Source organism: Populus nigra, chromosome 11, assembly GCF_951802175.1.
Source record: "Populus nigra chromosome 11, ddPopNigr1.1, whole genome shotgun sequence".
Classification (NCBI taxonomy): Eukaryota; Viridiplantae; Streptophyta; class Magnoliopsida; order Malpighiales; family Salicaceae; genus Populus; species Populus nigra.
The window spans coordinates 15,922,634-15,938,056 of NC_084862.1; the positions used below are offsets into that span (position 1 = coordinate 15,922,634).

The 15,423-nt window shown below is 33.8% G+C and overlaps 1 protein-coding gene across 2 annotated transcripts; it reads left to right on the top strand.

The window, feature by feature from the left end:
* The first annotated feature begins 3,602 nt into the window (after positions 1–3,602).
* LOC133668535 (disease resistance protein RUN1-like) lies at positions 3,603–11,916 on the top strand. Of its 2 annotated transcripts, XM_062088451.1 has the most exons (5): positions 3,603–4,233; positions 7,307–8,414; positions 9,738–10,001; positions 10,109–11,035; positions 11,144–11,916. In XM_062088451.1, exons 1-5 carry the CDS (start codon positions 3,716–3,718, stop codon positions 11,714–11,716), a joined length of 3,390 nt encoding a protein of 1,129 aa, XP_061944435.1. In that variant the 5' UTR covers positions 3,603–3,715; the 3' UTR covers positions 11,717–11,916. The 2 variants fall into 2 exon arrangements, with proteins under 2 accessions (XP_061944435.1, XP_061944437.1); XM_062088453.1 differs by lacking the exon at positions 9,738–10,001.
* The last annotated feature ends 3,507 nt before the right edge of the window (positions 11,917–15,423 follow it).

Sequence of the window (15,423 nt, forward strand, 5' to 3'; positions counted from 1 at the left end):
ACAATAACGATATTCATTAACATCATCACCCTTTGATTCATATTTATGTAATTATACAGAATTACATTCCATATATAACTCATTCCCAAAATGAACAAAACTTCAGAGTTAATGATTTGATGAACATTAACATAGAAATTATAATGAGAAAAATATTTAAAATACCTAAACATAAGTCTCAAAATAGTTGACAACCAAGTTAATAATATTCTACATACATGTAGCATTCCAAAATCATTAATATAGGAACATTAGTTTATGTTTACATCCATTTTTTATATTAACAAAAGTCTAACTAATTCTCATAAAATAGATACATCTCCAACTAAAATGCTACTCAAAATTAAACATATGCAATCAGGTTGCAATCATAAAGAACATGTGTAATCTTAATAACTAAGAAAAATAGTACATTATCTTTTCCTTACATTACTTAAAACTACATTGGATTTATCTCTTTAGGCATACATTAATTTTTGTAATTGAAAAGTCCATGTTTTCAATTGAATTAGTTCCATCAATATTGATATACCCACTAGGATATCAGAACTCATTTCCATATAATATTAATACTGATTATCATGATATCATATGACTTCCAATATTTTGGTAATTATGATACAGTACAACTCTACTGATATCATTAGCCTCCATAATTAGATATGACTAATCAAGTCGTAAAAGTATTTGTATCAACATAAGCTTGTTAATATTTCTAACTTCTATGATCCAGAAGAAAACACAGCACTTGATAATGCTGATATCAACATAACTTTGTTGATATCATTAGCCTTCAAATCTGTTAGGCTAATCAAATCTTCATTTAATGTCGATATCAACATCATCTTATTGATATCATTAGCCTTTTATAAATTGGTAATCAAAGCTTTGTTTCATGTCGATATCAACATCATCTTGTTGATAGCATTAGTCTTTCATAATCTGTTAGGCTAATCAAATATTTGTTTAATATTGATATCAACATTATCTTGATGATATCATTAGCCTTAACAAATTCTTCAATGTATAATTTTTTTCCTTTCACAAAGGTAAATGCCGATGCCAATAATACTCTATTGACATCATTAGTCTCTCAATCCTTAAAATGACTAATCAAGTTGGCATTCATAATTTCCTTTTATATTGTTTCCTTTTCCAACAAAATAAAATAAAAATAATAAATCTAGCTTATAGATAAACTTATTCACAGCTTTTACAATATACACCACAATTTTTTTTAAAATCATAACTATTTAATTCTTTCTTTTATTTCCTTTTTAAACTAAATTAAATCAAGAATTGAATTCTTACCTTCATGATATGCAGATCTTAACCCTCTAGCACATTGAGATCTCACCAAAGCAATATTGTATGTCACAACTAAAATATCACATTATCACCTTTAATATCTACTGCATTGTTATTTTAAATCATATTTATGTCTATTGGTTTTATCTACAGTTCAAGGTTGATCTCTTTTCATGAAGAAATCTCTATCTTATCGGATTAAATCCTAACTGTTCTATGGTCTGAATTTTAGTATTGCATTTATTTCCTAAATATAACTAATTCTTAACATAATAATTGAGTTATTTTTTATATTTTTTTCTAAGAGGTTATCTCGGTCTCATGACGTAGGCTACAAGTCTTTCAAAATTGAATTTGCTTTTTATTGAGTTGTCCCATCTCATGACTCAAGTTGCGAGTTTGTTGAGTTAACCCAATTGACTCTTTTTTTAAACGAATTTTTTAAAATGGACTCTACATGCAACGACTATAGAAAGGGGATAAAGGGAAGAAGAGGAAGAAGAAGGCTTGTCTGGGTGGAGAAGGAGAGTTATTGGTGGCTAGAAGGTCTAGGCGGTGGCTCGCGGTGATGTAGAGGGTTGGAGTTGGCTGCTGGAAGAAAGGTTTGCGATGGAGAGGAAAAAGTTTGCAGTGGTTATTCTTGATATAAAGGTGGTCATACTGGCGATTCATGGTAGAGCTTTCGAAGAAGCCGGTGGTGAGGTGGTTGATGATTGTCAAAGCTGAGGTAATGACAGCAGAGGAGGAGAAAGACGATAATGTTAGAAAAAACTTGGGGAGAAGAGTGGTTTTTCTCCATGTTTGGCTTTTGATTTCTACTTAATCAATGCTTGAAATCCATCTCTATGTATATTCTCTTTTTTTTTTTATTATTTTTTAACATTAATTGTTTTAGAATCAAGCTTTATAATATTTTCTAACTTATCTTTTATTGGATTATATCTTTCACATGATTCGAGTAGCATAATTTGCTTTCTTTGCTTTTTATTTTTGTTATTTTTTTAATTAATTTATATATATATATATATATATATATATATATATATATTTATGTTAAGTTGTTTGGAGTTGGTATTTAGTTTTTTTTTTTTTGTTATTTGATCTTTTATTAGCTAATAAAATTTTTTTCTCAATAAAGTCGTTTTTTTATACTTTTTAAATATACTTGCGTGAGGGTTTTTTATATATATATAAATAAAAAAAGATACCCCCGCCCCAATTGTAGTAGGTACTAAAAAAGAAAAGGGTGTGACCGTGGAAGACTTCAGTTGAGAATCAGGGAGAGGAGAGTCCCGTGTTTTATCGTAGAAAGACACTATTATTTGATGGGTGCCCTCACACCGCCTTTGGCTTTTACCCATAAACCCAACGCACCGACCTCTATTTGATGTGAAAGGGAGAAGAGATTGTGGCAGCTTATGTTCACCAAGAGATGACCGGAAATTGGATCCTACAAAAAGAGGATTAGTTGGGAACTACTTGAACACAATTTCAGCTAAACTTCTCATGTAACCATGTTTGATATTTAATGGTGTTGTTTTTTTAAAAAATATTTTTTATTTAGAAATATATTAAAATAATATTTTTTTAGTTTTAAAATTTATTTTTGATATTAGTATATAAAAAAATATGAAAATAAAAAAATAAAAAAATTTAATTTATGTGAGGAATTATGAATATTTTAATATTTAAATTTTAAAATAATAATAAAATATCCATGACTTTCAAACATAAATGTAATAATATTTTTTAATTAACTAGATAAGTTTTTACTTATTTTAACTAAAATTTAACAAAAATGTAGATAATACGTGTGGATGCTCCTGCACAGTTATTTATATGTATGCACTTGGAGCCTACATTCCGTCTGAAAGATCTGACTGCATGCAATTGTAGCCTATGTAACTTTTTTGACCACTTTGTATGACTTTATGGTCTCGAAAGAATGTTATTTTCCACAGTATTTAACACGGGAGTCTCTATAGGGACAAAGGCTGCACTGACCTACTCGACCCCAGTTTCCACTTACAGTATGTTTCATAATACTAGTTGTTTTTTAAATAATTATTATATTAAAATATATATAAGTAATATTTTTTTATTTTTAAAAAATTATTTTTAATATCAATGTATCAAAATGATTTAAAATATTTAAATTATATTAAATTTTAATTAAAAAAAATTTAAATTTTTTAAAAAAACAGTTTACACTGAGTTTACACGGTTCTCAAATGGTTTCTAAACTTCTCAGCAACTTCCACAATTATATATATATATATATATATCATCTTTGCAAAGGACTTCAAATTTGTGAGAAAATAACAAGCAAATTAACGTCACTCCTCTCCATACTCTTCAACCTACCTTTTCCCAATTTGCTATATAGATTGATAAAACTGTCCCAGCTATGGCTTCCACGGACTCTGAGTCTCCGTTCTCTTCTTCGTCTTCATCCTCTAGACATAGAAGGAACTATGATGTTTTTCTAAGTTTTAGAGGAGAAGATACCCGCAAGAACTTTACAGATCATCTCTATACCGCCTTAATCCAGGCCGGAATTCATACTTTTAGGGATGACAATGAACTTCCTAGAGGAGAAGAAATCTCTCCACAGCTTGTCAAGGCAATTGAAGGATCAAGGATTTCTATAGTGGTCTTCTCCAAACAATACGCTTCCTCTAGATGGTGTCTTGACGAACTTGTAAAGATTCTTGAGTGCAGGCAAAACATTGACCAGGTTGTTCTTCCTATATTCTATGATACGGAGCCTTCAGATGTCCGAAAACAGACCGGGAGTTATGCAAAAGCTTTTGATGAACATGAAGAACGCTTCAAGGAAGAAATGGAGAAGGTCAACAAGTGGAGAGGAGCTCTTGCAGAAGCGGGACATCTATCTGGATGGGGTTTACACAATGAGGCAAATGGGTATATCTTTACCTTCTCTGTCACAGATCCACCTGCACATATCAACATAAACAATTTTTTTATTATTATCAATTTAAGCTTGATATTTTCACTTCAATTATATATTAATTTTTAATTGCAATATTTAGAGGTAGCAAATTAATTTCTAAGTTTTTTCCCAAACAGAGTTAAAAAAATTTAATAAGTTCGTTTTTTTTTAAATAATCATTAATTATAATTCGCAACCTTTTCTCTGAGTGCTAGATGTGTAAACATATATACATGCATTTTAGTTGGTTACTAGCTTTCCATATCTTTTCTTTATATATATCCAATAAAAAAAGCTTTAAAAAAAAAGTTACTGCTAGATACATGTATCCATGCTCATTTATGAATATGAATATTGATCAATTTTACTAAATTAGATAATAATAGAAATAGATCGATAAAGCCAACAAGACTTATGAAGGATTAGAGGTTCACCTTTCCCGTGGAAGTATTGTTGGAAGATTCAAAGGATTAGACATTATTTATTAATTGAATAAAAATTAAAAAGCATCGGTTTTTCATTGCAGTTTGTGAGGGGATGAATTGTAAATTTACATAATTTTTTTTTATTTATTTTTTCTTTAGATTTAATAACTTTTATTTATTTATTCATTGGTTTTTTTAAAAAAAATTTTTTACTACTGCGTTAATAATTTGCTTTTTACATGACATTCTCTTTATGATTGACTTAAAAAAAAGAATAGAAATTTAATTTTATTATTTACAAGAGATTGAAAATGAAGAAATCATTTAAAAAAAATAGTTTCCCTTTTTCTTTTTATTATTTTCTTCTTTCATTATTTTTCTTTTCTTTTTAATTTTATCTTTAAATATTATGTTGATTTGAGATTTGATATTAATAACATGTTTCAATCTACTTTTTACATGGTTATTTTGATTAAAAAAAAAATCTTCTTATTAGGTTGAATTTCATTATAAAAAATAATCAAATTTGATATTAAAATTTTCCACGTTAGTTGTGAGAGGATTGACATTAAAATGTTTTTGAGCTTTCAATTTGCAAAAAAAAATAAAGATCAAGATTGAGAGATATTTTTCTATTTATTTTTTTTAACTAATTTTGAAGTTCTTTTAAGAGGAGAAATTAATTTTTTCTTAATTTTTTTAGGTTATAAGAATTGTAAATTGATTTTTAAAATAAAAAAAATACACAACGTGATCTTTTCAACAACTTCAATTAGGTTTATAAATGATGTAATTGTTGAAAATTAGATTTATAAATAACATGTAACTGCTTCTTTTTTAATAAAGGGAGCTTGGGTAGGCCACTACACCTGGGCTTTTATCATATGAACCAAGTAGGTTGGGCTACTTGCCTACCCAAGCACAACATGATAAAATGCATCATGTCATCATGTTGTGCTTGATTTAACCAAAAAAAAATTAATTTTATTATTTACAAGAGATTAAAAATAAAAAAATCAAAATTTAAAAAAATATTTGCCCCTTTTCTTTTTCTTTTTCTTTTTTTATTAATTTTTATTTTCTTTATAATTTTACTCTTCAATAGTATGTTGACTTGGGATTTAGTGTTGATAATTAGTTTCAATTTATTTTTTTATGTGGCTATCTTAATTATAAAAAAAATCTTGATATTAGGTTCAATTTCATTAACAAAAAAAGCTAAATTTGATATTAAAGTATTATACTTGATGAGAGAAGTGTTATTAAAGTATTTTTAGGTTTTTAATTTGCAAAAAAAAAAAAAACAATAAAGAGGGATTAAGAGAGATATTTCCTTGTTTAATTTTGTTTTTTATTTAAATAATTTTAGAGTTTTTTGATTTGAAAAATTAGATGTTTTAGGTAATAAGAAGTTTTTCATGTGAAATTAGGATAGAAATTGGATTTTTGGATAAAAACAATACCCTGCTTAATCTTACCAATAACTTCCTTTGTTTTTTACTGGGTGCAAGCTTGGCCAAAGTCACCACACCTGCTTTTTTCATGAGGTACAAGCAAGTTGGGCATCGAGGGTCACATGTTTGACTTGTTTTTAATTTTATGTTTTTTTAAAAATAAATTAAGAATATATTTTAAATATTATTTTATTAAATTTTTATTTTTTTCTCAAGTAAAATAATAAAAATACTTTTGTAATATTAGCAACATTTTATTTTTTTGCAATACATCATAATTGTTTTGTTCTTTTTAATTTTTTTTAATTGTTTTATCACGATTCTTTATTTTTATTATCATGTAATTAAAAAATAGCTTAAAAATAAATTTATTAAATCCACTTGGGATTATGATCCAAATGACTAGTTTGACAGATCGACCCGAATAAATTCAATATTTAACTAGTCGTTTTAATTTTTTTTTTAAAAAAATTAATCATGCTTTTACCAATTATTTATATATTTTTTAAATTTATTAAGTCTACCATATCATATTAGATTAATCTTTATATAATTTACTTGAAAATATAAGTCAGTTATCGATTCAGATTAAAAGATTTCAAATTTAACTAACTGTAATGTTTTAGGTTAATGATTAAAATTAACTTAATTATTAGAAAATAAGTTAATGACTGAATTTATTTTTTTATGATCAAGAAAATTTTGGCTCAACCTGCTTGGTAGTGTTGGCTAATTATCTAATATTTAACTAATGTTGGATATAAAATTTTTGGCAAAAGCTCTGATAAATAGTGATAAACAGAATAACTTTATTGTATTCAATAAAAGAATTCTGTACAAAATATTGATACTTGGACACCAACTAAGGTGTATGACACACTCGCACACTAGACGCTCTCTTTTAATCATAAAGCTCACGTCGCCCGCTCACCGCGCACACAACTCTTTCTCTACTCGCAACCGCCACTCTTTCTCTTCTCACACTCTGCACTAACTTTTTACATGTATATATGGACTGCTAGGTCTGTTTGACACCTAGAGACTTCTAATAGAATATCATTTACAAGAAAGGATGACTTGATCTTTTTTTTAAGAGAATTCTAGAAATGGATGAGCTAGATTTTCAAGATGCACTTCCTTGAATACCTTTCTTTCTCTATGAACAGATATGAAGCGGAATTCATCAAAAGGATTGTCAGTGATGTAGCTTGTAAACTGGGAAACAAAACCTTGCACGTAGCCAAACACCCAGTAGGTATTTATTCCAGAGTTCAGGGAATTATTTCTTTGCTAAAAGGTGCAAAACCTGATGTTGGCATCGTGGGAATACATGGGATAGCTGGAATAGGCAAGACAACAATAGCAAAAGCTGTGTTTAACAAACTTTATTTTGGATTTGAGGGAAGCAGTTTTGTTTCGGACGTCAAGGAAATATCAGATAAGCCGAATGGTCTGGTTGAATTACAAGAGCGCCTTCTTCATGATATTCTGAAACCAAATGTTTGGAAGGTCAGTAATGTTTATGAAGGAATGAATTTGATCAAAGAACGACTTCATCGTAAGAAAATTCTAGTTGTTTTTGACGATGTGGACAAAAGGGAACAACTGGAGGCATTGATGGGAGAGAGATGTTGGTTTGGTGCTGGAAGTATAATAATCGTTGTAACTAAGAATAAGCATCTGCTAACAGAAGTGGGGGTAGATGCAATGTATCATGCTAAAGAATTGGATCGAGACCAGTCTCTTCAGCTTTTCAGTTTGCATGCTTTTAGAGACACCCGTCCAGCAAAGGATTATGTGGAGCTGTCAGACAAGGTAGTTAACTACTGCCAAGGACTTCCTTTGGCTCTACAAATTTTGGGTTCTCATTTGTCCATAAGAGACAAAGCTGGATGGAAAATCGATATTGACCATTGGCAAAATACTCCGCATGATGATATTCAAGGAAAGCTTAGAGTAAGTTTTGATGCACTGAATGTGGATACAAGCGAGATATTCCTTGATATTGCGTGCTTTTTTGTTGGTAGAGACAAAGAATATGTAGCCGATATAGTTGGTGCTCGTTACGATTGCCATCCAGAAGTAGCTTTCAGAACTCTCATTGGAAGGTCTCTCATAACAATTGACACCGAGAATCAGAATAGGTTAAGTATGCATGATATATTACGAAAGATGGGAAGGGAGATTATTCGTCAAAGGTCGCGTAACCATCCTGGAAATTGCAGCAGAATTTGGCTTCCCAAAGATGCATACAATGTACTCTCCAAGGAAATGGTAAGAGCTCATTACTTTGTATATTAATTGTTGTACTGTAGATTCATACACTCTTATTTATCTTATGAATTTCTTGTCAAATTCATAATTACCTTACATCAATATAATTCATCAACTTAGGATCACAGCTGAATATACAATATATCACAGCAAACAGATAAAAATCCAACAATTTTTTATGAGATTTGTTTATATCTCTCTATAGGATAAATTTTCATTATAATTAGAATAATACAAGTTTACTTAACTCTAAATATAAATTTCAAGCAAATTAAATTTTCATAACACAATAAATTGTTCCTATATAGAATACCTTAAAAAGCCTGGTCTTTTTGGCCTTAAGTGATTTTTTACAATAACAGCAGAGACGTGGTACAAGTTAGTCACATGCAATGATTCAAGGATACTCAACAAATCACGTACGATCTTTTCTAGCCACTACTCCTCATTATACTATATCCTATCATCTTAATTACATTTCTTATCTTTCATCAATCATTCCTAACAGTTTTTATTTTTTCTGCATCAAGAGCATGCTTAATTAACATGTGATGGGAAAGAACTACACTCATCTTGACTAGTTCATAGAACAAAATTAACGGGTACATAAGGAAAGAAAGGGGGGAAGAACACCGAACGAAAAACAGAGAGAAGCTCGAGAGGGACACCACCGAAAAAATTAGTGTTAGACTCTACCATGCATTTTCCCTCTACCGTACATTTTCCTTAAAAATTTAAATTTAACATGTATAGTAGTTGAAATGAATATGATTATAAAGTAAATAACATAATCAGCCAACAACGGGGCATGGCCATCAAACGCAAGTTCTAATGAAGTGCTTAAACAATGTTATCATATAGTATTTTATGGGATATCTGGACCACAAAAAACAAATTGATCTTAAAGAATAAAAAACTAGATTGAAATGCGTTGTTTCAACTTATTCTTCACCATCTTGCACTTTGATTAAAAGCTCGGAATAATAACTTTATATAAATAAATAAAATAATTTAATTAGAGATTTTTAGGCATTTTATCAAGATATAATAACTGAAGTGTTATTGCTTATATGAGCTTGTTAATGCTCATCTTCTTTCTAACTCCCTTATTGTTAGTGAATTCCAGCTTACCTTGTAAACTGGTTCATTAATAAATATCTCGATTGCTTTTTCTTTCTTAATTTTTTTTTTTAAAAAAGAATATATAACAGAAATGCTAGGTGGTCGTGGGTTCTTACCTGAAATTGGTATCAACATTCTCATCCAAAGAATATGCATGATTATTGTCATGATATTTTAATGCATTTTTTTGGCTATTTTTAGGGAACAGATGCTGTGGAGGGTCTGGCACTAGATTTGCAAGAATCTTTTAGCACAAAATCGTTTACAAAAATGAGACGTTTAAAATTACTCCAAATCAATGAAGCACATCTTGTGGGAAGCTACAGTCTTCTCCCCAAAGAGTTGATATGGCTTTGTTGGTCTCAATGCCCTTTGAAATCTTTGCCGTCTGATTTTCACTTAAACGACCTTGTTATACTTGATATGCATAACAGTAACGTACGAAAACTTTGGAAGGGGACTAAGGTAAAATATATGCATTAGGCACTCAAAATTCTCGCTAATTAAATTTAATTTAGAGTTACATTTCTTCACATAGCCATTTTTCTCTTATTTTCTCATTGCTTTGACAGATTCTTAACAAGCTGAAAATCCTCAATCTCAGCCTTTCCAAGTACCTTGCTAAAACGCCGAACTTTCGAGGACTCTCTAGTTTGGAGAGACTAATACTTACTGGATGCACGAGTTTGGTTAAGGTACATCAATCTATTGGAAATTTGAAGAGCCTTGTTTTGTTGAACTTGCATTACTGTGACAGCCTAAAGACTCTTCCAGAAAGCATGGGTAACTTAAAATCTCTTCAAACTCTGAACGTTGCTGAGTGCTCACAACTTGAGAAATTGCCAGAGAGTTTGGGTGACATAGAATCCTTAACAGAATTGTTTACAAAGGGTACTGCGATTAAGCAACTTCCTACTTCAGCTAGATATTTGAAGAAGCTGACAAAGTTATCATTTGGTGGATACAACTACTTACCTGATCGACCATCAAAATCCCGGTTTCCAAGATTTTCATCGTGGCTTTCATCACAAAGCTGTTCTAGCTCCATATCTATGCTACCACCCTCTTTCACTAGTTTCAGCTCATTGAAAGAACTAAGTCTAAGTTATGCTGGTTTGTCTGAAGCTACAAGTTCCATTGATCTTGGGAGTTTGTCCTTTCTTGAAGAATTGGATTTGTCTGGAAACAAATTCTTCAATCTGCCTTCTGGCATTAGCCGCCTTCCTAAGCTTCAATGTTTGAGGGTTGAGAGATGCAGGAATCTTTTATCAATCTCAGAGCTTCCATCAAGTGTCCTGTTCTTGTCTATCAATGATTGCACATCCATTGAAAGAGTTAGTGCACCACTTCAGCATGAAAGACTACCATTACTGATTGTAAAAGGGTGCCGAAATTTAATAGAGATTCAGGGCATGGAATGTGCGGGCAATAACTGGTCCATTTTGAATTTAAATGGCTGCAACAATTTATCTGAAAACTATAAAATGAGTCTTATTCAGGTTGTCTCTCTTTCTCTGTCTCTTCGCTTACTTGAACACAAACATTGAGCATGTAAATATGGTAGTTTTTGGAACTCAAGTTTTAATTACTTTCATTGAAATCAACAGGGATTATGCAAAGGTAAACATTATGACATTTGCCTTGATGGTGGTGAGATACCAGAATGGTTCAGCCATCGTGGAGAAGGATCTGCATTATCATTTCATTTACCTTCAGTTTCAGTTGCAGATGGTAATAAACTCCAAGCGCTGCTTCTTTGGGTTGTCTCGGCCTCCACCAATGAAGCAATTCCAGAAACACCATTTCTCCAGTTTGATATGTGTGTTGCTACTTTCAAAAATAAGAGCAATGGTATTGAATTGTTTGAGACGATGGCGGCAATTACGTTTGACAGAACTATCACGAAGCATTCTTGGATACAGCATATACCGTTGATTGGGTTAGAGGAATCGCTGCAAGGTGTAGAGGAATTGGAAGTGAATGTCAGAATAAGCTTATATGATGTTCGAAAATTTTGGGTAGAAAAATGCGGGGTACATTTGATAATGGAAAAGAATAAAGCAGATTCAGATCAGGAAATTGATATTCATGCTCTAGGCTCCGATGATCAGCAGTTGGAAAGTAGTTTGATAAGAGAGTTGCAAAAATGGAAAATCACCAGTTGCAGTAAATTTGGATAGCATAAAAACATAGAATATGTTTGTTTTTTGTTTTTTTTTTTTCCATGTTTTTGGATCACAGGGTGCTGGATCTGTGGTATGGTTTTCTTGGCATTTCGGACTGATAAATGAGTGACACAAACTTGCAAAGTCTATTTCAATGAGGACAATGGAACTGTATATCTATTTATCACCATTAATTTATTAATAGTTGCTGTGCTTGCTTCGGATCGTGATTCAAGTCGTTCTCTTCCATGTAGACGAATGAAGGGAAAGCTAAACCTAGTCCACCATCACTATGAACCAAGTTCATAAAATTTCTATACATCATTGAAATTATTCACATTATTTTGTGATGGATAAGATACGTAAGATAAGCCAGATCATTCGATTGAAGAATCAGAAAGGGATCGTGACATTGCCAGTCAAGAAGGAACATGAGACATATCAGCAACAGCTTCTACTAATGAGCAGTGGAAGAGTGTCCGACCACATTGAGGAGTTGTGGAAATGTCTTTGCTTTGCTTTGCTTTTGTAGGAAAGGATACTACAATTCTACAGTTGTATTAAATTTGTTACCTTTCTCTTTAAGACAAAGCAAATCGTGACAAATTAAAAGCATTTTCGTCTAAAAAGGTCTTATATATATGAACTACCATGCGCCTCTTATAAAAGCTTTCAATCTGTCTTATGTCTGTAGGGAATTCCGACCGGTGATGTACTGATAATTGTTCATAGGAGGGGAAGCACACTGACACAATATTTAACGTGGTTCGGCAAACCGCCTACATCCACGGGAGAAGCCATTGCATTATATAGGGAGAGAACAAGATTTACAACAATAGAGAAGGAGGAATTATCCCCTCTTTAGCAACTCTCAACCTCACTCTATTTCTCTCTTCTCAGTGCTGCAATGGCAGCTACTACTGGCTGCCTTGGCAGCCCACTCTCTCCTACATTTCTCACATCTTTGGCTCTTCTTTTCTTCTCTCTTTCACATTTTGCTCTCTAACTTATGCCTCTATTTATAGGCATGAATGGTAAGACAAGATCCACAAATCATGGCATGATTTGTGGCACTAATGGTGGCAGCACATGGGTTGCACTATTTTGTCAATGGTTGGTGCAACTTGTTTGACAATAACCCACCTACCATTGTAGCCTTTTGACAATGGCAACCCTACTCCTTAGGGTAGGCTGCAAAGGTGTTGCCCATTAATGGCAAATCCCAACAATCACCCCCTTTGATATTTATATGGGCAATTGTCCTCTTGCTTTTTCAGCACAAGCTTGCATTCTGCAGCTCTTCCAAGCTTACCATTCTGAGAGCGTCTTTGGCCAAGTTTCCAGGTACTTGCCAAACCTTTCAATCACCAGAGTTACCAAAGCTCCCCTTTGCTCACTCCAAAGGATCACTTCAACCAGATGGTTTGTCACATCTCATCTGAAGAGTGTTTAACGCTTGTCTCTGGAACAACATTCCCTTCAAGCATATCAATCATGCTTGGCCCGGAATGATTTATTAAGCCTTACACCAAGGCTTACAACACCCCCTCAAACAGATATTTCCAAGTGCGACAGTCATTGAGTATTTTAATGTGATCACAAGCTCACCACTCTTCTAAGAGTCTACTCATCCCGGAGTTGCGTCTGCCCTCTGTTCCACCCTAGAAACCACGCCTTACTTCTCCGTGAGTCTCCTGCTCTTAGTCTCAAGAGTCCAGGTAGCTCTCCACCTTTAACCATGGGGGCAGCCCATTAAAGGTTGATCCATCTCTGTCTTTATACTCTGAGTATTACAATGCCATTACCGAGCTCACCACCTTGACAAGAGTTAACTTGTTCCTGGATCCTGCATATGCCCTCTGCTCCTACATAGCAGTCGCGTCTTAATGCTCCACAAGTCATCCACTTATTGTTCAAGGTAAATGTCTTCTTGCTCATTGATCTTTAGCATGGGGGCAATATCCATGAAAATCAATCCTGCATTTGTCTCCATACTCATCATAGCCTCTTCATTGGCTATACACTTGTCCACTTATATCCAGCCATCACATTAGCTCTGGGGCGTTCTGAAATTGGGCTCCTATCATGGCCCTCACACCTTCTCTAAGGTGTCTTCGTCCGTTGTTATGGGGCGATCTGATCTTGGGCTCATATCATGGCCCTCACACCTTATGTCTGAGGTGTCTCCGCCTGTCGTCATGAGACGGTCTGATCTTGGACTCATATCATGGTCCTTACACCTTCCATCCGAGGTGTCTCCGCCTGTCATCATGAGACGGTCTGAACTTGGACTCATATCATGGTCCTCACACCTTCCATCCGAGGTGTCTCCGCCTATCGTCATGAGATGGTCTGAACTTGGGCTTGTTTCATGACCCACACACCTTCTTGCCTGAGGTGTCTCCGCTCGTCGTCATGCGGCGGTTTGTACTTGGGCTCCTTTCATGGCCCACACACCTTCTGTCTGAGGTGTCTCCGCTCGTTATCATGTGGTGGTTTTGTACTTGGGCTCCTTTCATGGCCCACACACCTTCTTGCCTGAGGTGTCTCCGTTCATCGTCATGCGGCGGTTTGTACTTGGGCTCACTTCATGGCCCACACACCTTCTTGCCTGAGGTATCTCCGTCTGTCATGAAGCGGTCACATCCTTCTTCATCGGGGATGTCTCCAGTGACTCCAAGATTCTCTACCACCATGTGGACTTGGGAGAGATCACTGCCACTGATCACATAGAAAGAGAGAGTTGCAGTGCACTCTTCGCAATCTTCCATCTCATTTTCTATGTTTGGAGCTTCTATGCCTTTCTGCTTGATAGCTCCACCCACACCAACTCTCTTTGGTGTCTTCGCCTTTCATCAGCGGTCGCACCCCCTTAATTAGGTGCTTCTGCAACAGCTCATCTTTCCATCCTTGCATGCATTGGAAAGGTCCTCGCTTGTTGCCTTTATCAAGAGCACAAGAGACTTCCTGTTGTACAACTTTTTCACACAGTCTCTGCTCTGAGTTTCATCCGGGAACTCTTCTTCTCCTTGCATCTGTTGTCTCATTACAGTACCTCGTTGGATCCTTCGGGTACTCCTGCACAATCTTCGTGTGCTCTCGTGCAATTTCGGTTCTCCAGATTTCTCCCTATTCTTTGCTTTTATGTTTGACAGCAGCTCATCCTGTCACAACATTTATCCAAGTCAAAATAGGGTGCCAATCTTTATCCCTTGTTGTATTTCTCTTCCATTATCAGGGTCTTCATTAATTCTCCCTTCGAAAAATTACAGTCACCAAATCTAACTTCTTTGAAGAAATCATCACTCCATCAGATCCTTGAACATACGGAACCCAATTGTTCCTTTATGTCGTCATCTTGCTAGTCTTCAACAGTTTCATTACAAACTGTTACATATACAAAAATAGTACTGTGTGGATGATCCTTCAACTAAGCAAGTTCCCAGGAAAGATTTGGAGGGGTCACACTAGTCCCGCTTAAAACCCAATCTCCTAGACAGAACTTCTTAGAATGTATCTATCCACCGTACTGCCTTTTCGTATATACAACCATTTGCTAGCTTTGTTGTGACTTTCCTTTACAAGTGATCTGGGGTATCCCGGTTTTATACCTGATTTCTCAACATCTGGCGAGACTACCAGTTCTTAGACTCGTCAAGATTGGTCTTCATCAATTTCCACTCTTCACCTCAAATCATCCACATGATCGGGTGTCCAGAGTA